This window comes from Podarcis bocagei, assembly GCF_964188305.1.
Source record: "Podarcis bocagei genome assembly, chromosome: 8".
In the NCBI taxonomy this organism is placed as follows: Eukaryota; Metazoa; Chordata; class Lepidosauria; order Squamata; family Lacertidae; genus Podarcis; species Podarcis bocagei.
In genome coordinates, this window is record NC_138133.1 from 7,764,388 (window position 1) to 7,791,340 (window position 26,953).

Sequence of the window (26,953 nt, forward strand, 5' to 3'; positions counted from 1 at the left end):
CGCTTCAGGTTACAGACTCTGCTAACCCAGAAATAGTACCTTGGGCTATGAACTTTGCTTCAGGATGAGACCAGAAATTATGCTCCGGCGGTGCGGCAGCAGCAGCAGGCCCCATTAGCTAAAGTGGTGCTTCAGGTTAAGAACAGTTTCAGGTTAAGAACGGACCTCCGGAACAAATTAAGTACTTAACCCGAGGTACCAATGTACACTGATATTAGTTCGCCTGTCTTCCCAAGTGATGCGTAAATTTTTTTGGAGACACTGTTGATGGAATCTTTCAAGGAGTTGTAGATGGCGTTTATAAGTGGTCCATATTTCACAAGCATACAGTACGGTTGCTAGTACAATAGCTTTGTAAACAAGCATTTTGGTTTCCCTGTGAATGTCCCAGTCCTCAAACACTCTGCTCTTCAGCTGGGAGAAAGCCGCACTCGCAGAGCTCAGGCGATGCTGGATTCTGGCATCAATGTTGGCCCTTGTGGAAGGCATAGCTGTTAACCGTCCCTTATTTGGTGGGAAAGTCCCTTATCCCAGCGCTGTGTCCCGCTGCTGTCCCTTACTGATGAGGTCCCTTAAATTTCCCGGGTTTCAAAGGAAGCAGCTCCTCTCCCTCCCTCCCTGCCGGCCAGGGAGGAGGGAGGCTCCAGCTGTGTTGCTCACCCAATAAGGAGTCTAAGAACGACTGGGGGGGTGGAGCTTGCATGCTTTGTGCCGATCAAATCGGCTGCGTTGCCTGGGGACTCGCCTTTGCTCAGCGCTTCCCAGCGGAGAGGTGACGGTGGTTTTCCTTGCTGCATCCCCTTTGCTGTGTTGCTGCACTGTGGGAACCACTGCTTGAGGCTTTTTTGGCTGCTGGCTGGGCTTTCTGCCTTTGGCTCAGAAGTTGAACATACCTGTGCTCTGAAAATCCCTTATTTTGGCTGCTGATCCCTTATTTTCAAATCTGTAAGTTGACAGCTATGGGAAGGATAACTGCCTAGGTAGGAGAAGTGATTGACAGTCTATAAATGGACTAAATAAAGCAAGTAATGAAATGCACCTTCATGTCAGTAACTGCAAAGCAGCTACAGGAATGTATGAATGCAGATTGCTTCAGGGCCTTCCAATGCTATCCATATGTTCCTCTGGTCAAAACATGTTAAATCAATTGGAATACACGCAGCACCTCCTCCTGCCTTGGTTTGTAATGATATCCAGCCTGAAAGTGATGGGGCATTCTGGTAACATCTGCAGAATGGTGCTTATTATTACGTAGGTGGGTAGGTAACCTCGACTGGCTAGACGCAGCGCAAAAAACAAAAGCCTAATTGTGTGTCATCAACATACATAGGTTGCAATTGAGCATGAAAACTACTTGCAGATGTTACATCTTGCCGCCTTCACACCTGGTTTGCAGCAGCCTACAAATTCCCAGGGCCTTTGCTGAAGTGCTGTCTTCATGCTAGAAACGGCGTTTCAACACTCCGTGGAGAACACAATCAAGAAAAAGCAGCACCCTGCCTTACTCCCAAGATTCAAGGAGCCCCTCAGCTGTTGAGCACTTTTGTATACAGGGAAAATGTAGTATCAATTCATCTACAGTGGTGCCTCGCAAGACGAAATTAATTCGTTCTGCAAGTTTTTTCTTCTTGCGAGTTTTTCGTCTTGCGATGCACGGTTTCCCATAGGAATGCATTGAAAATCAATTAATGCGTTCCTATGGAAACCGCCTTCAGACCAGGTCCGGGGACAGTCTGTCCCCCGACCTCTTCTGAAGGCTGGGGGGGGGACAAGGGCTTTTCTTCCCACCCCCAGCAAATTAGAAAACCCCGGGACAGCGGAGGACTTCTCCGCTGTCCGGGGCGAGCTTAAAATGCTGGCGGGCGGCATTTTAAAATTGCCCGGGACAGCGGAGGACTTCTCCGCTGTCCGGGGCGATGTAAAAGCCCCTGGGAAGGCAGGCAGGGGGGACAAAGACTTTTGCCCCCTGCCCGCCTTCAGAAGAGGTCCTGGACCTCTTCTGAAGGCGGACGGGGGGCGAAAGTCTTTGCTCCCCCCCACCTGCCTTCAAAAGCCGTCCGCGATAGCGGGAAACGCTTCCCTGCTATCCCGGACTGCTTTTAAAATGCTGGCGGTGGGGAGCAAAGCCTTTCGGCCCCCGCCGGCCTTCCTGGACCTCTTCTGAAGGCCGGAGGGGGGGAAAGGCTTTGCTCCCCACCACCAGCATTTAAAAGAGGTCCCCGGAGATTTCCCTATGGGCTTTCTTCTTGCGAAGCAAGCCCATAGGGAAATTCGTCTTGCGAAGCGCCTCCAAAACAGAAAACCCTTTCGTCTTGCGGGTTTTCCGTCTTGCGAGGCATTCGTCTTGCGAGGTACCACTGTATTTAGGCTCCCTTTTAACGTATCAGCACAAGCCGCATTTACGCCCTTTGGTTCTCATCCCTGCCACCAGAACTGGATCTGCAATTCTCCATGTTAAAATCCTGAAATTCTTCCACTGGAAAATGTAAATTAAGAGGGCATGCAGAGGGTCAAGTGGGGAAGCCTCTGTTGGTGCAGACTCCTTAAGGATGCTGCTGTTGGGAATTCCATTCCACCCTTTGCTGCAGATATGTGGATTGTTGCATGTCACATGTCACAGATTGGTGTGAGCAGAACTTCCGCTCTGTATTGCTTTTGTTTCAGTCTCTCTCCAAGAAGATGGCAAGGAGAGAAGCCATGTTTTCTTTGTCCTGATTTATGTATAATACAGTGGTACCTCAGATTAAGAATTTACCGTATTTTTCGCTCTATAAGACGCACCAGACCACAAGACACACCTAGTTTTTGGAGGAGGAAAAGAAGAAAAAAATATTCTGACTCTCAGAAGACAGCAAGAGGGATTGCTGCGCAGCCTGCATTCGTTCCATAAGACACACACACATTTCCCCTTACTTTTTAGGAGGGAAAAAGTGAGTCTTATAGAGCAAAAAATTCGGCAATTCATTCTGGAGGTCTGTTCTTAACCTGAAACTATTCTTAACCTGAGGTACCACTTTAGCTAATGGGGCCTCCTGCTGCTGCCACGCTGCCCCCACACAATTTCTGTTCTCATCCTGAAGCAAAGTTCTTAACCCGAGGTTCTATTTCTGGGGTAGCGGAGTCTGTAACTGTCAGTGTTTGTAAAAAGCAAAAAAGGTTCAGACCTCCCTTTGTCGCCTCAGCCTGGTCCTCGGACCCTTGTTGGCATAAAAGAGTCCACGAGAAAAATATCCTTGCAGAGTACTTTCTGCTTTTATTATTAAAAGTCTTTCTGCAAAAGCGACTGACCAACTATACACATCAACACTACCAGCTTTCACTAACCAACCAACCAACCAAACCAGCAAACTAACATTTCTCACTCTATATATACAACCCGGTGCAGGCCACTGACTCATGCTGACCCAGCTTTTTTAAGCATTAAAGAAACAGTGGCCATTTTAGCAGTGACAGTAACCTGAAATGTCTGTAACCTGAAGCATATGTACCCCGAGGTACCACTGTAAATGCGTAGTTTAGTATCATGTCCACACCTCAAGCCTCATCTGCTGTGCAGTTTACACTGCTGAGTAATGTGTGCTCAAGCCTGCTCTGCAGCTTGAGTCACAGATGCACATCAGGGAGGATGACTGATGGATCTCTGCAGCGGCAAGGCTGAGAGGGGAGACACGCCAGCTGGGGCCAAGCCAGCTGGCTTTTCATTCCCCGGTTCCAACAGCTGGGGACATCACCTCTAGGTGAAAATGTTTCTGTGAATGCAGAATAAAAGCCAAGGAGGAACCACTCACATTCCCTAATGTCTCATCAGACTGCTGTTTCTCCTAGTCTAGTGGAGGAGAAGCTGCATTCATGGAAGCCATGGGATTATCTGGAAGCATCCTTTGGCCGTCCTTAATGAGAATACCAGAATCTGCCAATCCTGGTTTCTCTCTTTCCCATTTCCCCCGTTCTTCACATTTCTTCATACTTGTGGTTTTTCTTTTAAAGTGCTGATGGAAATTTGTCAGCATTTTAGTGCAAATTTCTCCAGATATGGAAATTTGGAAATGAGGCTTTGCCTGATGTATACATTTTTCCAATTTCTCCCCATGTTAAGTGCATTATATTTCATGTTTACAACTATATGCTTTTTATGCACACTTTCCCCTAACAGACACATTTTGTACACATTATTTGGTTGGAGAAGTGAATCACACAAGATGGATACGTGCAAATTTTGAAGGATACCTGCATTTCACTATGTGTATTGTTTCAGGAAGTGCAAATCAGGTAGGTTCACATTAATATCCAGCCCAAATCTAATTTATCCTCAAGATCTAGCAATGGGTAATAAAGTTTCCTGCAACACAGTTTGCCCATTTATCTCTCCATTTTCCTGCAAAGCCACAGTGGTTGTGGGGATGGATGAGAGACAACACACAGATCACAAAGGGTGGTGTTTTATATGAACAACCTTTTCCTTAGGATACTCAGGAGTTTTTTGTAACTTGCAAATAAGTTGGTGTGGAAAGGGTGCCTTGAATGCTGCAAGTCTGAAAACCTTTACTCCACTGTGTTGCACTGCTAAACCCATGTCAGAGCCTCCCCTGTGTTTTCTGCCATGTTATCAGAAAAATAAGTACTGTAAGCTTCCTAGCTGAAAAAACAAGGGGAAAGAGCTTTCAACTAATCTTCACAAGCTGCTATTGCAAAATAAAGTAGCCCTCTCTCCTGGCATCCAAAATATGACCACCCAAAATATGTATGTGCATTATGCATCTGGGAACCATACAGAAAATATAAAAAACTGGGAAAAGTGTGAGCAAAGCATCCTGAAGGCACATATGCCAGGAGGCAGATAAGCTTCCTTGACCCTGTTAAGTATCCCTCTAGGAGCTAGAGCAGGGGTCTGCAACCCGCGGCTCCGGAGCCGCATGTGGCTCTTTTACACCTTTGCCGCGGCTCCGGGGTGGATACTAGCCAGGGGAGGAGGCGCATTGTGCGCCCCAACACTCCCCACTGTGGCGGGCACTGTACTGGCTGTGACGTCGCATGGGGGCGGTGTGTGCGTTAGTCACGCACCGTCCCGACGTCACCTTCCCGCCCGCCCGCTACATTGTAAGGGGCATGTACACTGGTCACTGCATTGAAAGGGGGCATGTACGCTGGTCACTGTTTTGAAGGGAAGAACACACACACAAAAAAGGTAACTTGTTAATTTAATGTTTATTTCTATGAGGAGGAGTAATTCTGAGGGGTCAAACAAAGAAATAATAAAAAAGTGACAAAAAAGTTATTTTTATAATGAAGAGTTTTGCGGCTCCCAGGTTTTTTTTCTTCGGAAACGGGTCCAAGTGGCTCTTTTTGTCTTAAAGGTTGCAGACCCCTGAGCTAGAGGGACCCCTGGCTGCCAAAGTGTCAAGGCCAGTTAGCAGATGGGAAAGTTCAGCAGCAGGGCGAAGAGGCCACTCTGCCCAACAAAATCCTAATCCCAAAAACAATTATGGCGGTAGAAACCCAACAGGGTGTGGGCAGGGGCAGCCCGCGATGTTTTGCTGCTGTAAGCAAAATGCCCCACCACTGCCCTTGCAGATCTGGGCCCCCTCCCTGGCCTTGCCATCATGAACACAGAGTTTGGGAAGTTTAGGAAACTGCAGAATTTGTTGGGGTTTTTTAAGGCTGTATTTTCTGCCATCAACAATATCAGCAGCTCTTTTTTGAACAGAATCTGGGTGGCCAACAATTAAAGCAAGAGCTTTGCTCAGTTAAAGTATATATATTTAAAAATACTACTATGCCTATTGAGTGTTTTCCTGCTCTGTGCTATATGGAATTGGGCAGTAACCAACTCTGGGAAGCAGCTTATCAAGATGTTTTAGACTATTATCATTTTCCAGAACTGAGCTCTGCTTTGACCTTGAACAGGTGTCAACTAAGAGGTTGTCTCTTCTGGGTAGACTCCAGAAGGGACCTGCAACCCATTAGAAACATCAATTCTCTCTCTCTCCCCCCCCCCCCCAATCTTGAGAACAGAGCATTTCAGAGCTAGTTAGCTGATCAAACTCACCAGCTTCCCTAAGAAATTACTTTAGTGAGCTGCGTTTCCAAAAGCTGCCCATTGGATGGCTGCTACAAGGTCCTGTATGCAGACAGACTTTGCATTTGTGGTCAACCTCAGTTGGAAGACATCACACATTATCTGTAAGTGTGCTGGAGTGAACACAGGTTTCAGAAAGCAGTACAGTGGTACCTCGGGTTACATACGCTTCAGGTTACAGACTCCGCTAACCTAGAAATAGAGCTTCAGGTTAAGAACTTTGCTTCACGATGAGAACAGAAATCGTGCTCCGGCAGCGCGGCAGCAGCAGGAGGCCCCATTAGCTAAAGTGGTGCTTCAGGTTAAGAACAGTTTCAGGTTAAGAACGGACCTCCGGAACGAATTAACTACTTAACCCGAGGTACCACTGTATCTATATCGCTTTCTGAAGCCCTTGTTCACTCCACCAGGCAGGCACACCCCAGCAGAAACCGTCTGTTTCTTTGGAGTGACAATAATACCTTCTTGACACACAAAGTGGAACTCTATGCACTGGCTGCAAAAACAAAACCATGAAAAAGGAGTTAGATAACATCACTATAAATGGTTGTGGTGATTCAGGAGTTCTATTTGAAATCAAGCTAGATTTGGCTTTGTTGGGGTCTCTGGTAACCTCTCTTACATAATAGATGCTGGCTCATCAATGCTGGATGTTGTTTTATTGGTACAGTGCTGCAGGTTTAGTATGGACTTTGGCTAGAATAATAAACTTATACCTCAGGTTAAGAACTTAATTTGTTCCAGAGGTCCGTTCTTAACCTGAATCTGTTCTTAGCCTGAGGTACCACTTTAGCTAATGGGGCCTTCCGTTGCTGCTGCTGCGCCGCCGTGCGATTTCTGTTCTCATCCTGAAGCAAAGTTCTTAACCCGAGGTACTATTTCTGGGTTAGCGGAGTCTGTAACCTGAAGCGTCTGTAACCTGAGTACCACTGTATTGTACTGCATTATCTCATTGGGGAGGTCTTCCTCACCCAGGCTGCCATTGCTGATGTCTCTCACTGTTTTGGCTCCTAGAGGCAGATGCAAGGGCCGGGGGGGGGGGGAGAGTTTATTACCCATGCAAATATACTTCCTACAAGAACGGCACATGTGAGGTTTCTAATACTGAAAGTGAATTTTATTATTAAGTGCTTGAAATTACAAATTCAACTTTCTGAATACACTGTAGCTGAAGATCAGATCCAACATTAGCACCCAACACAAAACAGAAAGCTGCTTTACAGGAGTAAGCTGAATGATCTACGATGCTTCCTAACGAAACAGAATCCTGGAGCCCTAATGTTTACTGCTTGATTCCAACAAATCTTTTGCTTCATTGATTTTCGTTGCCAAGTAAGGAGAGCCACCTAAATAAAGAGAAGAGAGAATAAAGTGAAGACTACATAATGCTGGATTTAACAATAAGCCTACTCCGCAGTTATGGAAAGTAAATTTCACATGTCATCTCACCAAGTTTCATTAACTTTCTAACAAGAAATTGACACAAGTATCACAATGAACCACAATCCTAAGGGCAATTAAACTGCTTTTTCTGCGCAATTCTATCTCTGTCTACTTGGAAATAAATTCCATTAGAGTCCACTAGGGTTCAACTTACTCCCACGTATAGTATAGCATATGACACAAGACAACTGACTTTCCTAAATCTATTGACTGGCTAATGTCTCGTTTTGTTAGGCAATGGGTTCTCTGGAATATCCACAAGCAAAATTTTGGAGTGTTGCAGTTCAGAGCCTTCTCAGTGGTGGCACATCATTTGTGAAACCCTTCCCAGTGAAGCCTACCTAGTGCCAACACATTTTCAGCACCAGACAAGATGTTGTGTTTTCCCAGGCTTCTTAATAAGCTGCTTGTGTTTTGTCTTAGCCGACCCGCAACTTCTGCTGAAGAGCAATATAGACATCTTTTGAATGAATGAATGACGTGAAGCACTGATTTCTTCAAAGTCATTCCAGTCCAGTGCTGGGCTTTGAAGTCTATGTCAGGGCTGAGGAACATTTAGAACCCGGGGGCCGTATTCTCTCATGGGAAGCCTTTCAGGGGCCGCATGCCAGTGGTGGGCAGAGCCATGGATGAGGCTCTTCACCAGGCCCTGAAGTTCCCCACTCCTGACCTAGAGGCAAGGAAACACAGCTCTCCATCATAAGAAAGTTAGGATTGCTTTCCCAAGATCAATTCCACAAGGACAGATATATTGTTGTGCAGTAACAGCGTCAAATCCTCAGACCACAGGCAGATTAAGGTACCGCACCATGTTTAATTTATTTTTGACAGCATGCTTTGAAGGAAACTCCAGCAGGAATACTTTAACGTAGAATCATTAGGTGTGCACTGCAAACATGCCCCATTTTTCAGTTAAGGCACAGGCATACCAGCCAAATGCGTCACATTAATGCTGTTAGGCACAGAATACTGCCTTCTTCTTCCCTGTCCTCAACTGCTGCCACTGCTTTCCAGTCCATCTAACAATCTGATTACAGTTCAGCAGCCTCGATGTTTGTTTTTTCCACTCTCCTCGAGTGCCAACCATCTGCCTCCTGCCACTGAAAATAACAACCAAAGGTCTGTTGTCAGGAGCTCACCGTGCAGCAACAAACACCTAGATGTTTTTCTGGGACAACGTGCTTTCCACTGCAGAACATTACAAACAACCTTTTCTAAGCATCTGCTCGGAGGAATCACATACAATAGAAATTCCATCTACAGATTACTATGCTATGAGAACCCTGCACTCGGTTCCCTTCTTTTTATAGTTTTTAATCCACGTGCCGACCCCTCTGCATTTAGGGTCTGGAGGGAAGGAAGGAGCAAAGTTGTGCAAAGCTACATGCATATAGGCCCCTGCATAGAATAAACACCATCTGAAGCATGATGCCGCAGGATACATGAAACCTTGCATGGGCAAAGACATTTTGTACACCCCACATCTTGTATAACATTATGTTAGCATCAGAGAAGCAAGAAGACAAGTGGGAAAGATACAAGACACTCTACTGCAATTTCACAGCAGGAATCTGAGCATGCACACAACAAAATCCTAACATGCATACTGAAGTCCATAGTGCCTTTACACCATTTAACAGGAACAGAAAACCCCCACAAATAATTAGTACATGTCGACAGGATACAGCTTCTCAAAGTGAGGTGTCTAGATCACCTTTGGTTAATGTGGGGAGGGAGAGGGGGCTAGAAAATTGGGCGGATGTTGCTATACAGGTGGGCTAAGGGAAAGAAGAGAAAAACAAGTGAAAGATGAGGAAGGAAACTATGCTCTGGTGAGGTGGAAGTGGGGTATCTTGTGGGTAAAAGGAGAACCCTGAAGCCCCAAACTCTGAAGAGGGGCAGGGAGTGTTGCATTGCACATGCTCCTGATAAGGATCTCGACAAACAGGAACAGAAATACCTGGTAGATAACAAACATATCGTGGAATATGGATGTAACAGCAACAACACTTGTGATTCTTTGATACTGTATTATGATCTCCCATCAGGAGATTTTACCGTAGTCACTAATCAATATATTTTTATCTGTGTCTAGGAACGTGCAAATATGTACGCCAGAAACTTGCCCCAACGTTTATTCAGGTATATAATGCCTGAATACACAATATTACTCTGTCAGAGCAATGCTGTAAATTGGCTGGTCTCAAATCTCATTGCTGAAAGTGCAGTAACTGGGAGAATCCCAAACAGATGATGTTCCTTATCTGTGTTAGCCTTGGAATCACTAAAGAGCAGCATATAGCTTACACAGCATAGAGATTATTACCACAGCCTCTCAAAATGTCCCATGCAGGCACATATTACAACTGGCTATAATACGGCCTCCGTCAGAGGATAATAGGCATGGAGACAGAGCAAAAATACAAACTAGGCCACAAATATGAAAACATGATATTATCTACATTTGTCAGCTGTGTATTTTCAACTCTTCTAATATTTGCATCTAATGTTATTTCACCCGTTGCAATTGCTTTTTCAATTTTTCAAAGCAAACCTCCATTAAGGAAATTGGTGTTGTGCAAGACACTGTACCTGCAGCATTCCCACGGCTGCTCTTGGAGCTGCCACAGCTTCTGCTGCTGACAATGACTGATGTCTAGGAAGTTGACTGATGCCAGCAGAAGTGTCATAGTCAAGGCCCACCCCCTAAAAATGATCAGAATGAGCTTGACCTCCTGTGGGAAACTGGAATGGGAAAATCCCATGAAGGTCGCTTGGACAACTAAAACTTCAAGCTGGGCCAAGAGATCTGATATATGTCCAGCCCTTTTATGTCTTGGAATGATGGGTGGGCTGGATGTAACGGAAGGAAGGATTGTGCCCGGTGCTGTCTCAAAAGCATTCTGCACATGTGTAAGTGGGTGCTGGGGAACCATTAGAGTATTGTGCTATAGCAACTCCCCCTTCACTGCAGCTGAACTGCAAACCTCTTCCCTTTGCCCGTGACTCTCCAAGGTTTTAAGCAGCAGTGTTTTGACCACAGAATTACACTTGTTTGCCTCCAAAAGCATTTTCTTCCATCACTGTCTCATTCCTGCATCTACAGAGTAAATCCAATTTTATTGATTTATTTAATGAATAAATTACTAGTAAAAAGAGGGGCAGGGAGAAATAAGAAATGGCGTGCTCCACACCTTTCACCTTAATGAGGTCAGAATTAATTTTATACTCCTGAAATGAGAAGGAATAAACTATAAATCTGTCAACGAGATATAAACGTCTTCACTTCCCCCCCTTCTGGCTTTTTAAATACTGTGCAACTCTATACCATCTGTTGTATCAAAGTACAAACAGCAACGAACATATGGGCTTTCCTTCTCAACCAGCTGTAGTGTAGTTAAAGTTATAATAAGAGCTTTTTGGGGAGATACATACATTAAAAACCTGGCTAGTCAAAACATCTGTGCCTGGTTTTATAGTTTTTAAGAGCACTAAAATCTAGTACATACATTTGTATGACGTTCTGCTCAAAAATGTGTTTGTCTATTTATGGCTGCACATACTCTGTTCATATAGACATGGATTTTTGCAGCTTCATGGTGAATGTTTCCCCTTCTTCAAAAGCCAGCTACTTCACACAGTGGTTCTTCACGCTATGTTTGACAGCTACTTAGTTTGTGATCAAGTAAATGACCACAAAGGCAGCTATACATTCCTTCCTTTGGATCACAGAGACCAGATGCAAATCTGTCTCATACTGCAGGCAACACTTCCAAGATATGTCTGGAAATGCACTGCAGTGAATTTGTGAAGTTAGTGATTAGCGTTTTGCTTCATACACATGTGAAGAGAGAAGGTCTGGCAGCACGTTACCTATCAACTAATATTTATGAAACGCAAAGCTTACCTTTATCAGGGTGATTCAAAAGCATGATTCGTCTGTGAGCATTTCTAATCTTGGCCTTCCCAGCGGATGGACTGTAAAGATCAATTTAGAGTGTTTATCATAAATAAAGATTCTTGCGGGCTCTAAATTAGCAAAATTGTTTTCTTCTGATAAACAACATCTAGAGGTAGTTACAGGTAGGTAGCCGTGTTGGTCTGCTATAGTCGAAACAAACAAAAATCCTTCCAGTAGCACCTTAGAGACCAACTAAGTTTGTTCTTGGTATGAGCTTTCATGTGCATGCACACTTCTTGAGATATCAAGGTATCTGAAGAAGTGTGCATGCACACAAAAGCTCATACCAAGAACAAACTTAGTTGGTCTCTAAGGTGCTACTGGAAGGAATTTTTATTATTTTGTTTTAACATCTAGAGGTATTTGCCATCTGGTGGAGAAGCGACAGTATTACATCCTTGAAGAATGAAGTTTCAAAGTAATCCATAGCTTTGCGTTTTGGGGATCTTTTGAGAGTGGTCTACACACATTTACACATGAGTATTCACCTGTGCTGATCAGTGGTACGAGACACATGCAAGCAGTGCCAACAGTCAAAACACACGGCACTGACAGAAAGTGTCTTGCTGGAGCATGAGATGGAGAAATCCCCTCCTAGTGGTGCAGCAATGAAACTGCTAGCACATTTGCAAAGCTAAGCGGTTGCTGAACAGCTTGGTAGGTTTCTGGATGAAACATCTGCTCTGGATCCATTCCAGTCCGGCTTCCGCGCTGGTCATGGGACCGAGACGGCTCTGGTTGCCCTAACAGATGATCTCCGCAGGCAGCTGGATCGAGGCGGGTCGGGGCTGCTGATTCTTCTAGATCTGTCAGCAGCCTTTGACATGGTCGATCACGAACTCCTGGACCACCGCCTTGCCGACGTGGGGATCCAGGGCGCAGTCCTTCAATGGCTGCGCTCGTTTCTCTCTGGTCGGGGACAGAGGGTGGCGCTTGGGGGGGAATTGTCATCACGCCACTCCTTGGTGTGTGGAGTGCCTCAGGGTGCAATTCTCTCCCCGATGCTTTTTAACATCTTTATGCGCCCCCTCGCCCAGCTTGTCCGGAGTTTTGGGCTGGGTTGCCATCAGTATGCTGATGACACCCAACTCTATCTGTTGATGGATGGCCATCCTGACTCGGCCCCAGACACACTGACCAGATGTCTGGAAGCTGTGGCTGGATGGTTACGTGGGAGCCGGTTGAAGTTAAATCCTTCAAAGACAGAGGTCCTCTGGCTGGGGCGGGACGATATGGGATCGAGGGGGCAACTCCCATCTCTTGCGGGGGTGCAATTAGTGCCAGCACCGGCCGTTAAGAGTTTGGGTGTAATCTTCGATACCTCCCTCTCTATGGAGGCGCAGATTACAGCTATAACAAAGGCGGCATTTTTTCATCTCCGCCAAGCTAAGCAGTTGGCCCCTTATCTCTCTCGTCCTGACCTAGCCACTGTGATCCATGCGACGGTCACCTCCAGACTGGATTATTGTAACTCACTCTACGTGGGGCTGCCCTTGAGACTGACCCAGAAACTCCAGCGGGTGCAGAATGCCGCGGCGAGACTCCTTATGGGGTCTTCGCTGCGAGAGCACATTCATCCGGTATTATACCAGCTGCACTGGCTCCCGGTGGAGTACAGGATCAGGTTTAAGGTGCTGGTTTTAACCTTTAAAGCCCTATACGGCCTAGGACCCTCGTACCTACGGGACCGCCTCTCCTGGTATGCCCCACAGAGAAACCTACGGTCTGCAAATAATAACATCCTCAAGGTCCCAGGCCTCAGAGAAGTTAGGCTGGCCTCAACTAGAGCCAGGGCCTTCTCGGCTGCGGCTCCAAACTGGTGGAATGCTCTGTCACAAGAGACTAGGGCCCTGCGGGACCTGACATCTTTCCGCAGGGCCTGCAAGACAGAGTTGTTCCGCCAGGCTTTTGGTCAGGGCGCAGCCTGACTCCCTCCTCTGGCAACCTGCACAGAATTTTGCTTAATTGGTTGCCATCAATTTGATTTAATTAATTTTTATAATGAAATATTTTTAGATTGTGTGATTATTTGACTGATTATTTGATTGTTGTTAGCCGCACTGAGCCCGGCTTCGGCTGGGGAGGGCGGGATATAAATAAAATTTATTATTATTTATTATTATTAAGCAGGGTTTCAAATTGGATGGGGGACCGCGTGTTGAGATTCCTGCATTGCAGAGGTTTGGACCAGACGACCTTTGGGATGCCTTCCAACTCTTACCATTGAGTGGAGAGAGTGGACTATCAAATCAGGCTGTAAGAGTACATCTTCTTCCCAACAGGTCCACCAGCCTGGGCACTGCTGTGTTGCAGCAGCCCTGTTGGGAATATCCAGCCCAGAGATCTATGGAAGGGCCTCATCCCCTTTGTCTGTCGTTTGGATAGCTGCTGTTTGTGGGGGGCAACTGGTGTATCCTCTTTGTGAGGCCATCACAAAGTTTACTCCAATCTGTTTGTCAGAGCTCATGTTTGTGGAAGAGTAGCCTGGCTGGGGACGCAGGTGGCGCTGTGGGTTAAACCACAGAGCCTAGGACTTGCCGATCAGAAGGTTGGTGGTTCGAATCCCCGCGACGGAGTGAGCTCCCCCCTGCTCCTGCCAACCTAGCAGTTCGATAGCACATCAAAGTGCAAGTAGATAAATAGGTACCGCTCTGGCGGGAAGGTAAACGGCGTTTCCGTGCGCTGCTCTGGTTTGCCAGAAGTGGCTTGGTCATGCTGGCCACATGACCCGGAAGCTGTATGCTGGCTCCCTCGGCCAATAAAGCAAGATGAGCGCCGCAACCCCAGAATCGGTCACAACCTGCCTTGTGAATTTCAGGGAAAATAGTTTACCTTTAGCCTGGCTGGGAGTAGGGCTGATGCCCACAAATCCAGGTCTACATGCCTGGTGTGTGGGAGACTGAGTGCTTGTTATAATGTAGTTCCGCTTGTAGGCATTGGGCCATGTAGTTTAATGAACTGAGCAGAGTGAATGATCATGGGCTTGGGGGAGGAAGTTGGGAGGCTGCTTGGCAGGGCTGGTCTATCAGGTAAAATATTGAGGGGTGGGAGGGGGAGGGAATGGGTCACATGCGCTGCTGGAAGGAGAAAATGTCCCCAAATGACTGGTTGAACCATACAGAGGGTACACTCTTAGTCTACACATGACTCCTTCTGACTAGCTCATGTGCACAAAGCATAGATTTTTAAGCCATCCAAGTTCTGAATCATGTAAAATTAAACGTGCAAAACTGCAGAAGTATAACTGAATGCGCCACTTAAAACTGTTTTTAATACGGGAGAATTAGTACCCAAATTTGCTAATTTCCCCCCTTCCATCTTCATCCTTTTTGTACTGTCCAATTTGGTATAAGCCACTTTTTTATTTTGTAAGCTATTTTGAATTTATTGGCAGAGGTATACAAGTATATAAAGGTAAATAAATACCAAGAGTTCTTTCAACACAGCAAACTGGGTAATTTTTGAAGGCCACTTCTTTTAGTGTTTTTTATCTTTAATAAAACTACTGGATAAGATGGGCCTACCCCACATTTCACACCACTTTTCTTTCAGGCTTTGGCACTGAATAGATTCTGTTTCAATGCAAAACACTTACCTTGTGCCTAAAATAAGACTAGCTTCTCGATGATTCATTTTCTGTTCGAATCCGCCTTTATAATAGGAAGAAAGATTCTGTATGGGAGAGACAAGATGAAGTAATTTGATCTGTGTGTGAGGTATAATGACCTTGATTCAATTTTGTAGCTAGGGCAAAAAGTGGCAGCTAGGCATCTCAACGTTTTGTCATGCTGCAGTCGCACGGGATTGCTTTCAAACGAGCTGCGCTGCCTACCAATAACCGATTGGGCCAAGTTTAAGGTTTTGGTCCTCACCTGTAAAGCCCTAACACAGGCATAGGCAACCTCGGCCCTTCAGATGTATTGGGACTACAACTCCCATGATCCCTAGCTAACAGGACCAGTGGTCAGGGATCATGGGAATTGTAGACCCAAAACTTCTGGAGGGCCGAGGTTGCCTATGCCTGCCCTAACAGTTTGGGAGCAGGTGATGTAAGGGAGCATCTTCACCTCTCTTGTACTATTCAAGTGTTACAGTCAGAGGAAGAGGCTTTTCGGTGATGGCACCCTTCTTAATAAATCACCTCCCCTCTGAGCTCAGGCAGGTGCCAACACTGATGAAGTTTTGATGCCTACTAAGAATATATCTTAGGGGGACGCAGGTGGCGCTGTGGGTAAAAGCCTCAGCGCCTAGGGCTTGCCGATCGAAAGGTCAGTGGTTCGAATCCCCACGGCGGGGTGAGCTCCCGTCGTTCGGTCCCACCTAGCAGTTCGAAAGCACCCTTAAGTGCAAGTAGATAAATAGGTACCGCTTTATAGCGGGAAGGTAAACGGCGTTTCCGTGTGCGGCGCTGGTGTTGGCTCGCCAGATGCCGCTTAGTCACGCTGGCCACGTGACCCGGAAGTGTCTCCGGACAGCGCTGGCCCCCGGCCTCTTAAGTGAGATGGGCGCACAACCCTAGAGTCTGTCAAGACTGGCCCGTACGGGCAGGGGTACCTTTACCTTTACCTTTTAAGAATATATCTGTGTTCCCAGGACTTAGTGTTTAGTTCCAACAGACTGTTTATGTTTCAGCTCTGCCCTGTGTATATTGATTTTAATGTGAATGGTATATTTTATACATGGAGGCCTCTGCCTCCAGACTGATGTGGCAAGTGGTATGGAATCATAGTTAGAAGGGAACCCAAGAGTCATCTAGTCCAACCCTCTGCAATGTAGGAATCTCAACTAAAGCATCTCTGACAGATGGCCATCCAACCTCTGCTTTAAAAAGATCAGATTTGGTTTTGAAATATGATCAACGGAACAAGATTTTTGCTGTTGTTGAAGAGTTATCATTGCTAGAGGAGATAAAATCATATTGTATCTACTGTAAAGTAGTCGTATTTGACACAATAGCTGAGAGAAAAAAGTAAGTCATAAGGTCTCTTTGTAGTTTTCAAAAATGATTCTTAACTCCTAAGTCCTAAAGTATTAGTAGGGTGCTCTTTCCTACATTTGTGTGATTCTGAATATACTGAACTTCTATTTAAAGCTGTAGCTTTAATATTGATCAAAGTCCCTTTGAATCTAATTTCATTTGCATTGAGGGATCAAAAGATTTCCTCCAAGCGAACTAGTTGATCTGGAACCTGATTTATACAACTATACTGACTAAAACTGGAAGGATGCACTTATTCGCTCTGTAGAAATGCATGGGAATTACGCATAGTAATGGTTTACAATCTCAATCCATTATTTGAATGCACGATTTTTAAAAAGATATGATTGGCAAGACCTAGGGAAAACATGTGTGCACAGAACCAAAAGAAGGGGGGAAAGTTTATATGGAAGACATGAAAGGGATAGTTGAACTAAAAATGTTCATTTTTCTTAAAACTTAATTCTGCTTTTTACGCCTGTCCTCTTGCCTTTTCTAAACAAGCTTCTTAAAATTGGCTATTGCCTGCAAGACTCAAGGAGATACTGTCATGCTCATCTGCCCTAGACCCTTTGGCTCAATGCTACATGAGGTGTAAGTGGGATTTGACAGAAGAAAGCTAACTACTTTGGATTCTAGTGAAGGACAAATAGGCTGGCTGCTTGCCTTGCACCCCCAGGTTTCACTTCCACCCAGGACTGGAATAAATGTAAAGGAAATGTGGTAACCATATACCTGAGAGTCCCTTGACTGCCTGGCCAACCCAGACTTACAGCCATGGTGGGACAGGAAGTGAATGAGTCCCTGTTCTGTTATTGTAGTCATCACCTAGTTGGGTGCAGTTTATCCTGCAACGTTATCTCTGTCTCTCTCAAGCTTCTAATCTCACCAGAGAGACCTGAGCTCTAAACTTACAGCGGCTGAAATTTTCCTTGCTGTTTCCGTGATTACTTGTTCTAGTGGTTTCCAGAGCTGGAATGCATAACGACCTATAAAATATTGAAACAAAAGGCAATTTAACATCTGTTCATCTGCTAAGCAAGCATGCAGCAACAGTAATTTCTGCAAGAAAACAGAGAAGAACCCAATTTTTCATCTCATTTGTCTGAAGGTCCAAATTGTTGCCCTTTCCTGATTCAAAACGTTCCCTGAGTGGCTGCTTTTGGAGGCAAGCCCAGCAATGCACCACGATGAGCTGGCAGGCATATCTCCCATTTATAGCATCACCAGGAAAGCTGTCTTTTAAGAGAATCATTAGGAATAGCAAAATTCTTAGGTTAATAAGCAAGTCTTTTATGAACCTGCCCTGTGAATTTCAGGGGAAATCTTTCTACTCAAATTTATTTCCTTGGTTGGGAAGCCTCCTGCTTAGGATACTGGAGAGTCACTGGTAAGCAGAGTAAGCAATCCAGGGCCCAGCGGGTCCATTATAAATATAGAAAGTATACAATATTACAATATAAAAAGAAGTTCAAGTCCTTTTCTCATTAAAACACATTCCATTACTATTCAGTTTGTCTTAAGAAATGCAGTAATGGGTGACACATTTGTTTCTAAACACACACACACACACACACACTTACCAGCAAAAGCAATGGCTGCAACACCAAGGCCAAAACTTATCATAGATCGAGCCTGTTTAAAATAATAACATAATACAATTATATAGGAATGCATTAAGTTGCAACTAGTCAAGCTGGCAATACATATAACAAACAGTGGAGGAAAATACAAAAGGAGTCAAAGTAATTTTAAATATTGACACCAGATTTATAGGTGTCAATATTTAGTATTTTAATATGTTAATATGTTTTCTAAGGCACAGTACATACAGCCCTGCCCATAGCTCAATAGGCAACTTCCTTTCCTTTCCTCACAAAATCTTCCCTGCAGCACTATCTCACGCCTGATGTAACTGGATTTTCAGCAGACTGAACCACACCTCTCACTTCCAGCCACTGTTAGAAATTTCCCAGGCGCCAGACGCTTTTTGCGACTGACAAGGGTCCAACTGGGACTACGTGGAGATCTCTGGCTGCCAGGTTGGCGACAGACATCTCCCTCTGGCTGGCCTCTCCAGCTTTCTTAAGTAGGTCAGCAGCAGAGCTTAATTATAGCATTTATACCTCACCTTTTTCTCCAAGGAATACAGTGGTACCTCGGGTTACATATGCTTCAGGTTGCAGACTCCGCTAACCCAGAAATAGTGCTTCAGGTTAAGAACTTTGCTTCAGGATAAGAACAGAAATCGGGCTCCGGCAGCAGCAGGAGGCCCCATTAGCTAAAGTGCTGCTTCAGGTTAAGAACAGTTTCAGGTTAATTCATTATTATAATTATATTTTTATATAATAATATATAATTATTATATTTAATAATATATAATTATTATATTTAATAATATATAATTATTATATTTAATAATATATAATTATTATATTTAATAATTATTATATTTAATAATATTATATTTAATATTATTAAATTAATTTATTTTAAATTAAATTTTAAATTAAATTAAATTATTAAATATAATAATAATAATAATAATAATAATAATAATAATAATAATAATAATATAATTACTATACTTATAATTCAGGTTAATCCGACCTCTGGAACGAATTAAGTACTTAACCCGAGGTACCACTGTACATGGTCGCCCCCCGCCCCACTTAATCCTTACAACGACCCTGAAAGGTAGGCTAAGAGGTTGCTACTGACTCTTAAGGCATAGCTGTCAACTTTTCCCTTTTTTAAAGGGAAATCCCCATATTCCGAATAGGATTCCTCGCAAGAGAAGGGAAAAGTTGACAGCTATGCTCTAAGGTCACCCAGTGAGCTTCATGACAGAATGGGGGTTTGAACCCTGAACTCCTCGTCCGACACTCTCACTGCTACACCCCACTGGCTCTCTATAATCCTTCTGCTATGGAGCAGCTATATAAACTGAGCAGGTAAATAAATATGGGGAAAGCAAACTGTCACTTTGTGAAAGATCCGAAATATTTCCCTTGAAGCTTGAATTTGTTTTATTCCAGATTGCTCTATTTGATGTTTTAATGTGTTGTAAACCGCTGTGATATTTTTTCTGTAAAATATAAAGCAGTATAGAAACCTAGAAACGAATGATCAATTTCACAGTTTAAAAAAAGCGCTTGGACATTACACTGTGGCAACTGCAACCTATGTTTAAGGCACCATTTGGCAATTAGCTTATACACCTGAGTTTCTGCTTCCAGCAATTTCCATACTTTGGGAAACATGGAACCATGACGGTTTATTACCAAGATTCTACACATTTTATTTTACTTTCAGACCACTCTTCAACCTGCATATCACAAAATATAAACATTAGATTTAACAGGATTAAAAACACTGCATCCAACCATTAAAAAATAAGCAGGCTTAGGGTTGCACACATACCCAGTGCCTGGGTTGATAATATGTGTTTTAAGCTGCCACTGAGAAATCATTGATGAGGGATAAAATTGTACCTCCAAAATGGTGGAACATCTACATATGAGGTGCTACCATAAAGAAGACTGTATCCTGAATCACCATAATATCAGCTATACCCATTGGTAGGATATGGCTTCCCCTGAATATAAAAAGGCTTGGATTGGCAGATACGGGGAGAGGCATTCCTGTACAGTCGTACCTTGGTTGACAAACAGAATGCATTCCGGGAGTCCATTCAACTCCTGGAACCATTCAAAAATCAAGGTGCAGTTTCCGATTGGCTGCAGGAAATTCCTGCAGCCAATTGGAAGCCACGGAAGCTGCATCGGACGTTCAGCTTCCGAAAATTTTTCAAAAACCAGAAGACACACTTCCGGTTTTTGATCATTTGAAAGCTAAAACGTTTGGCAACTAAGCCGTTCATCAAGCAAGGTATGACTGTACTTTGTTTCTCAACAAACTAGCAAATGTAATAGTTGCAACACCAACACCAGTGGTGATGAAGTCATTCAGGGCTTTATACATTAAGATCAACACCCTGAACTGGCCAGTGCAGTTCCTGAAGAGTCCCGTTTGTTGCACTGCTCAAACCACTTGTGGCTGCAATCTGCACCAGCTGCAGCTTCCAGACCCTATTCCAGGATAGGTCCACATAAGACTGTGTTAAGTGTCATCTAGCTGGGAGGTTATTAAACCATGAATAACTGCAGCCACGTTACTCTAGTCCAGGAAGGGCTATAGCTGGCAAGCCTGATGCAGCAAGAAATAGGCCCTTCAGCACCAAATCCATCTGGGCCTCAAATAACAAAGCCTCCCATTTTCAAGTTCAGTCCTGTTATTTCAACAGGAGCACAACTCTATCAAGAACACTGTATTACCACAATGCAGTGTGCTCTATATAGGGCTGTCCTTGAGGCTACTGCAAAATTCAACAGCTTGACTGCTCACTGGGGCAGTATACAGTGGTACCTTGGGTTAAGAACTGAATTCATTCTGGAGGTCTGTTCTTAACCTGAAATTGTTCTTAACCTGAAGCACCACTTTAGCTAATGGGGCGCCTGCTGCCGCTGCGCTGCCGCCACACGATTTCTGTTTTCATCCTGAAACAAAGTTCTTAACCCGAGGTAATATTTCCGGGTTAGCGGAGTCCGTAACCTGAAGCGTATGTAACCCAAGGTACCATCGTATTATGGTGCTACTGACATAATTGCTTTGGCTGTCCATTCTCTACCAGACTAGTTTCAAGGTGCTGTTATTGGTGTACAAAGCCCTACATGGCCCATGACCATGCTAATATCTATAAGATGGGTTGACTATGTAGGGGGTAAGACCATCACCACATTCCACAGGAGAGGGTACCCTGTAGTTCCAACCCATTAGGAGTGTCATTGCACACAATTGCACCCAATGTTGGAACGGGACTTTCAGTGCAGCCGCAACCACCTTTTGGCACTGCTAAAGACATTCCTCTTTCAACCAGCCTTCTAAATGAAGATCTTTTCCCTAGTTCCTGTCTGCACTGGATTTGAAGTGATTTTACATATGTGCTGTTATTTTAAACTGTATCAATTGTTTTTTAAAATTGCTCTTATATGCAGTTGACCCACCATCAAAGGCAAAATCTTGCAAAGTCAGGAATCCTCAGAACTTAAAGATCTACTGCCAGTAAGAACTATAAAACCATTTATGTATCCCCAGTGGTGTTTCCACAAACTGCAGTATGAGAAATCTTGCTATAAACATGGATTCAATGAGAAATGCAAGGTCACATTTAAAACAATTTTTAAAGTGTTCAATGACAGCAAGACCCAGCCCAAATCCTATAGCACTATTCAATTATTTTCTTGCCATATGTCTAATTTCCACATCGCTTGCTTCTGCATAAAGAGATTTAAGGTTTTTGTATCATCCACACATACAGTTGCTGAACATTTACAGCTGCATATTCTTGCATGGCAGGAGATTGGACTAGATGATCCTAGATGATCCTCAGGGTCCCTTCCAACTCTACAATTCTCTCTCTGGTGCACTAATAATATTGATTTCACGGAAAATAAAATTGTTAAGACTTTCTTTTCCTAGTCACATGTAAATAAATAACATGTGGAACTATCAATAAAGGGACTCAGTACTGTTCTAAGCTAAAATGCAAAAGAGCTTTAAAGGTGCTGCACTTAATTTAATTGAAGTAAATTGTAACTTTTCTCTATAAACTCATTGTGAAATGATAGTAACACTTTCTAGCATACAGATCTTTAAACAGGATGAACTTAGAAATTCTAACGAACTTCATCTCACCTGTTAACGTGGCTACACTTTATGGCCCTGCATAGAGTGAATATGCTGTACTGATTCAGCGCTTGCTTTCATTCCCTAAGAAATCACATTAATATTCTTTAACACCCCAGCAGATGCACCACTTCAAGTGATTACAGTTCGCTGTTGGAATTCTTGTCATGTTTTGCCTGGTTACAAAAACCTAACTCATCATTTTCAAGACTAATTCTTTCCACTTGTATGGCATCTTTAATCTAAACCTCTTGAAGCAGTTTACAAACATTAATTCTTACAATAAGAGACACAAGGTAATTAGATTGTTCATTTTGCTAATGGGAAAAGGCTATGTTTGCTGCCCCTGACCTCCAATCTATGCCAGAAGAAAACAGGTACTTTGTGTTAAGTGATCAAGAGGTTCATAGTATATTAGTACAAAACTAAAACAGATAACAGAAGTTGATCAGGAAGGGACTGGTGGTTGAGTGGCTCAATATGGCAGCAAACAACTAAAGTAAATGTCATTTAGGTTTCTGACCTGCTCTATTGATCTCTGCAATGAAAGAATGATATGCATCCCAACCCTGCAATTAAAATGTTTACATAATACACATTTTTATTTGCCTACAATCCCCAAGCCTACCATGACATTTCATTTTGATATATTCCTACATAAATCATGCAGTCTCATTGGAGCAGTGTTAGAAACTCAGATATGTAAGCTATTTGCCAAATGACCCCTTAAAGCTAGGTTACAGGTGCAACAAAGGAATGCCAAGTCACCATTTCCCCAAAAAAATTACAAAGCAAAAAATGAATTTTGTATATTGTCAACGTTTTAATATATTTTACAATTCAGTCACACATTTTACCAATTACAGTCATCTTTTTTTTGAAATGTGAATTAATGCATAATTCACACCAGTGACACATTTTTAATATCACATTTTAAATACCAATTGTTAACTGGATACCACATAAATAAATGGGCTCAGCCACAGCAATAGTGGCCAACAATATTTATAAATACCAGTATGTATATCTATATATACTCTTAACCCAATATGTCGCAGCTTCAGCAAGTACTGCAGTCACAGTTAAATTTGCCTTTTAATCAAAGTTATTGGAAGAACGGGCCTAACAGCACAATTCTAATCATTTCTAAATAGAAATAGATGTTACTGAATTCAACAAGGCTTACTCTCAGGCAAATGGGATTGTGATTCATTATTTTTGAGCAGTCTCTCCAGCAGCATGCTTATGATTTGCAAGATAGCAGTGGAAAACTACCTATGTAAATGTTAATTCATTTTGCAGACCTTCCTTTTAATATCCAGAATTTGAGAATCTCTTAAAACATAAAAAGATTAATGTAAGCACTACCCTCCCTCTCTCCCTTGATGGCTGCCATGTCCACTAAGTAATGTTTTCTTGTGTAAATACAACGAATGGGGCTCCAGTATTAGGGATTCATCACAATAAAACAACAAGGAGATGTCAGACCTACAACACTGTAGCCTAAGCGAAACAAACATTTGTAGGTTACAGTTGCCTTCATCAGATGCATACAGCAGTCTGACAAAGTGGGCTGCTTAAGTCTTTAAAATGTCATAGTATTAATTTGCAAGAAAGGGTGGTATACAAACTTAATATAAATTTATATAATGTAATATAACTTGACTATCCCTCAAAATGCCCATTTTGTATTTACGCTTTTCCATCAGCTTATCAGCTGTGACAGAAAGGTATGTAACATGTTCTAGGTAACTTTCTGGGTATAGGAATGCCATCTTTTTCCTGGCGAGCACCTGTGGCTGCAGCATATGTAGATCAGGTAGAAATTCAACTGGTGATGCTTATTTTATCACCATATGTCTGAAATGGGGAGGTTCCAGCAATCTGACCTCTGCTGGTCATCAAGCTGTCACAGGTACAGAAATCCTGTCATTAAAAAGTTGTAACTGTGGGTAGAAGCTTGTTTCTCAAATAAGAACAAAACCAGTTGCTTTAATATATTTAGCTATGTTAAATGTGTAGGAGGAAGAAAACAGAAGTGAAAAACTGGACTGCAGAATAGAAGAATTGGCTTCAGAAATGGGTTGGGCAGGTGAAAGCAAGCTTAGTAACTGAATGGTGTAAAAGGCAAAATATTTGTATGAGAAACCAGAGGGTTGGTGCTGTGGTGTACTTATTGTAATTAACTATGTTTTAATAGATCATATAGATATGTTGTTCTATTTTTGTTTAATTGATTTCTAATGATTGCCCCCCCCCCGTTTTTAGCTGTTTCTATTTTATCTGTAAGTCACTCCGAGTTCCTATCGGGGGGGGGGGGGAAGCAGGATATAAACATATAACAAAACTTACATCTATCTGGCCACTGGAGCAAACACCGAAGCCTCACAAGCCAATCCTGTTAAGAACTAGTGCTATATATCTCTAGTTAACAAAGCGAAAGAACATTTCCACTTTTCTTCTTGCCTATCTGCACAAATCAGTGTGCCCTGTGGCACGATGGGTTGACAGGCGTAAGCACCCTATAGAAATACTCTTTTATGTTTCCATGAAGTCGTGGAAATTCACATAAGGAACTGCCAACACCAGAAACCCCAAATGGAGAAAGTGCCCAGAATCTCGCAACGCTCATTGGGCAAAATCGGGTGGTGAAGTTGGGAAGAACACCCCCCCCCAAAAAAAAATTCCCCCCTAGCACCAGTTTGAGTGTAGGGCAGGGGTAGGCAACCTAAGGCCTAGGGGCCAGATGCGGCCCAATCGCCTTCTCAATCCGGTCCGCTGACGGTCCGGGACTCAGCGTGTTTTTACATGAGTAGAATATGTGCTTTTATTTCAAATGCATCTCTGGGTTATTTGTGGGGCATAGGAATTCGTTCATCCCCCCCCCCCAAAAAAAAATACAGTCCGGCCCACCACATGGTCTGAGGGACGGTGGACTGGCCCACGGCTTAAAAAGGTTGCTGACCCCTGGAATAAGCAATGGTCAGCAGCTGCAAGAGACGAGCCCCGAATGTTGGTGCTTGATATGTATGTGAGCACAAGTGACTATGAGAGCGCATGTGAGAGAAGGGCTTTCCTAGTCTCCTCCCCTCAGACTCCTTTCCCCTGTTGGGGGAGAACATAGAGCAACGGAGACAACTGTGTGGGAAGTTGCTATGGCACTCCCTGTGCAGTGGTGGTTTGTGCTGCTCAGACTGTCTTCCTGCAATACCAAAAGCACCATGACTGTGTCCTCCGCGCCATGCCGCTTGTTCTGCTGGGCTCCTGTACCTTTTTTAAGCTGCAGGGTGCAAATCAACTAACATTTTGCTTGCTTTCCGATTCACTCTCTTTGTAGCTCATCTCAGCCATCTTCCAGGTAGGCTTCTCCATGAATGACTTGTCCACTACCTCATCCCAGCAGGGCTCGGGGTCTGCTCTCAGCCCCTCTGAGCTTCCGCAAGGGCAGATGCCAGCCTCCCTCACACTGCAGGCATAATGGACACACAACATCCCAACCTCCAAGCAGGGCAAGATTCCAGGAGTTCCAGGCACATACCCAGGGTTTGCGTTCCCCTTGGAATTGGGGACAGTGGAGTAGAATGTGTACAGTGGTACCTCAGGTTACATACGCTTCAGGTTACAGACTCCGCTAACCCAGAAATAGTGCTTCAGGTTAAAAACTTTGCTTCAGGATGAGAACAGAAATCGTGCTCCGGCGGCGCGGCGGCAGCAGGAGGCCCCATTAGCTAAAGTGGTGCTTCAGGTTAAGAACAGTTTCAGGTTAAGTACAGCCCTCTGGGACGAATTAAGTACTTAACCTGAGGTACCACTGCACTTTTATTCAGGGGCCAAGGAGGGCTCCCCACGTTATTTGTGGGGCACAGGAATTCCTTCATTTTTTCCCCAAAATACAGTCTGGCCCCCCACATGTTCTGAGGGACGGTGGACCGGCCCACGGCTGAAAAAGGTTGCTGACCCCTGGCATAGGGCAGGGGGGTCTCCGCACAGGCCCTGCCCTCCTCTCTCGGGCTTCCTCTCATGAGACTGGGGGGAGCTGGGGGGGGGTTCCCTTTTCGAAAGGGCTTCAGTTTAACGGCCGACCGGCCGCCTGAGTCAACGACGTTGGAGGAGGAGCTGGAGGCCGCCGCTTCTCGCCCCTCGAGGTCTGCAAGGGCGACGGCGGGTCCTGCGCCGCCCAAGAATGACGAGGGGCGACAGAGAAAGGAAGGCCAGGACGAGGCCTCCCTACTGCGCAGGCGCGGCCGAGGGACGTCGCCATGGCGACAGCCGGGCGCTCGAGTAGGCGCCCAACTCCCGCTAGGCCGCAGAGGCACTAGGCACGCCGCTGAGGCAACCCCCCCCCCCATCCGACCCCGTCCACTCACCAGCCCCTCGTTCATGCCGGGCCCGCCGCCGCCGCCCTTGTACTCGGCGTAGCGAAGGCGCTCTCCCTCCGAGGCGCCCTTCGCGCTCCCCATCGCGGCCAGGCAAAGCGAAATGGAGAAAGCGGCGGCTACGGGGCGCCGCGAGGGACAAACTCGGCACGCCTCTCTTCGCTTTTGCCCTCCCATGGACAGGGGAAGCTGCACTGGGCATGCGCGACATCAGTCAGCCGCCTCGAGCCCCTGCTGGGAAAAAGGCGGCGTGTAAACGAAATACGTAGTCGAAACAAAATTTTAAAAATCCCGTAGCACCTTAGAAACCAACTATGTTTGTTATTGGTATGAGCTTCCGTGTGCATGCACACTTCTTCAGATACACATTT

At 44.5% G+C, this 26,953-nt stretch overlaps 1 protein-coding gene and 1 long non-coding RNA gene across 3 annotated transcripts in view; one reads left to right on the forward strand and one right to left on the reverse strand.

Annotated features, from left to right (window-relative positions):
- Positions 1-2,868: 2,868 nt before the first annotated feature.
- Positions 2,869-26,953, forward strand: part of LOC308594052 — a 294,546-nt gene continuing 270,461 nt past the window's right edge. The window contains exon 1 of the long non-coding RNA XR_014011269.1: positions 2,869-2,972. This is a non-coding gene — a long non-coding RNA (uncharacterized lncRNA). The remainder of the gene's footprint in view (positions 2,973-26,953) is intronic.
- On the reverse strand, positions 7,172-26,744 carry DNAJC15 (DnaJ heat shock protein family (Hsp40) member C15). 2 transcript variants are annotated; one of them, XM_081206682.1, is made up of 6 exons: positions 26,574-26,744; positions 18,042-18,093; positions 17,374-17,447; positions 15,076-15,152; positions 11,427-11,497; positions 7,172-7,422 (listed from the first exon to the last, which is right to left on the reverse strand). In XM_081206682.1, exons 1-6 carry the CDS (start codon positions 26,664-26,666, stop codon positions 7,352-7,354), a joined length of 438 nt encoding a protein of 145 aa, XP_081062808.1. In that variant the 5' UTR covers positions 26,667-26,744; the 3' UTR covers positions 7,172-7,351. The 2 variants fall into 2 exon arrangements, with proteins under 2 accessions (XP_081062808.1, XP_081062809.1); XM_081206683.1 differs by lacking the exon at positions 26,574-26,744 and adding an exon at positions 26,165-26,189.

Excerpts from the sequence above, each read along its gene's own strand:
- DNAJC15 (XM_081206682.1), bottom strand. The coding sequence starts at position 26,666 with ATGGGGAGCGCGAAGGGCGCCTCGGAGGGAGAGCGCCTTCGCTACGCC. Across the intron at positions 15,153-17,373 it reads CAAGGAAAATTTCAGCCGCT|AATCTTTCTTCCTATTATAA; the intron begins GTAAGTTTAGAG and ends TCTCCCATACAG. Across the intron at positions 11,498-15,075 it reads AGTCTTATTTTAGGCACAAG|TCCATCCGCTGGGAAGGCCA; the intron begins GTAAGTGTTTTG and ends TGATCTTTACAG.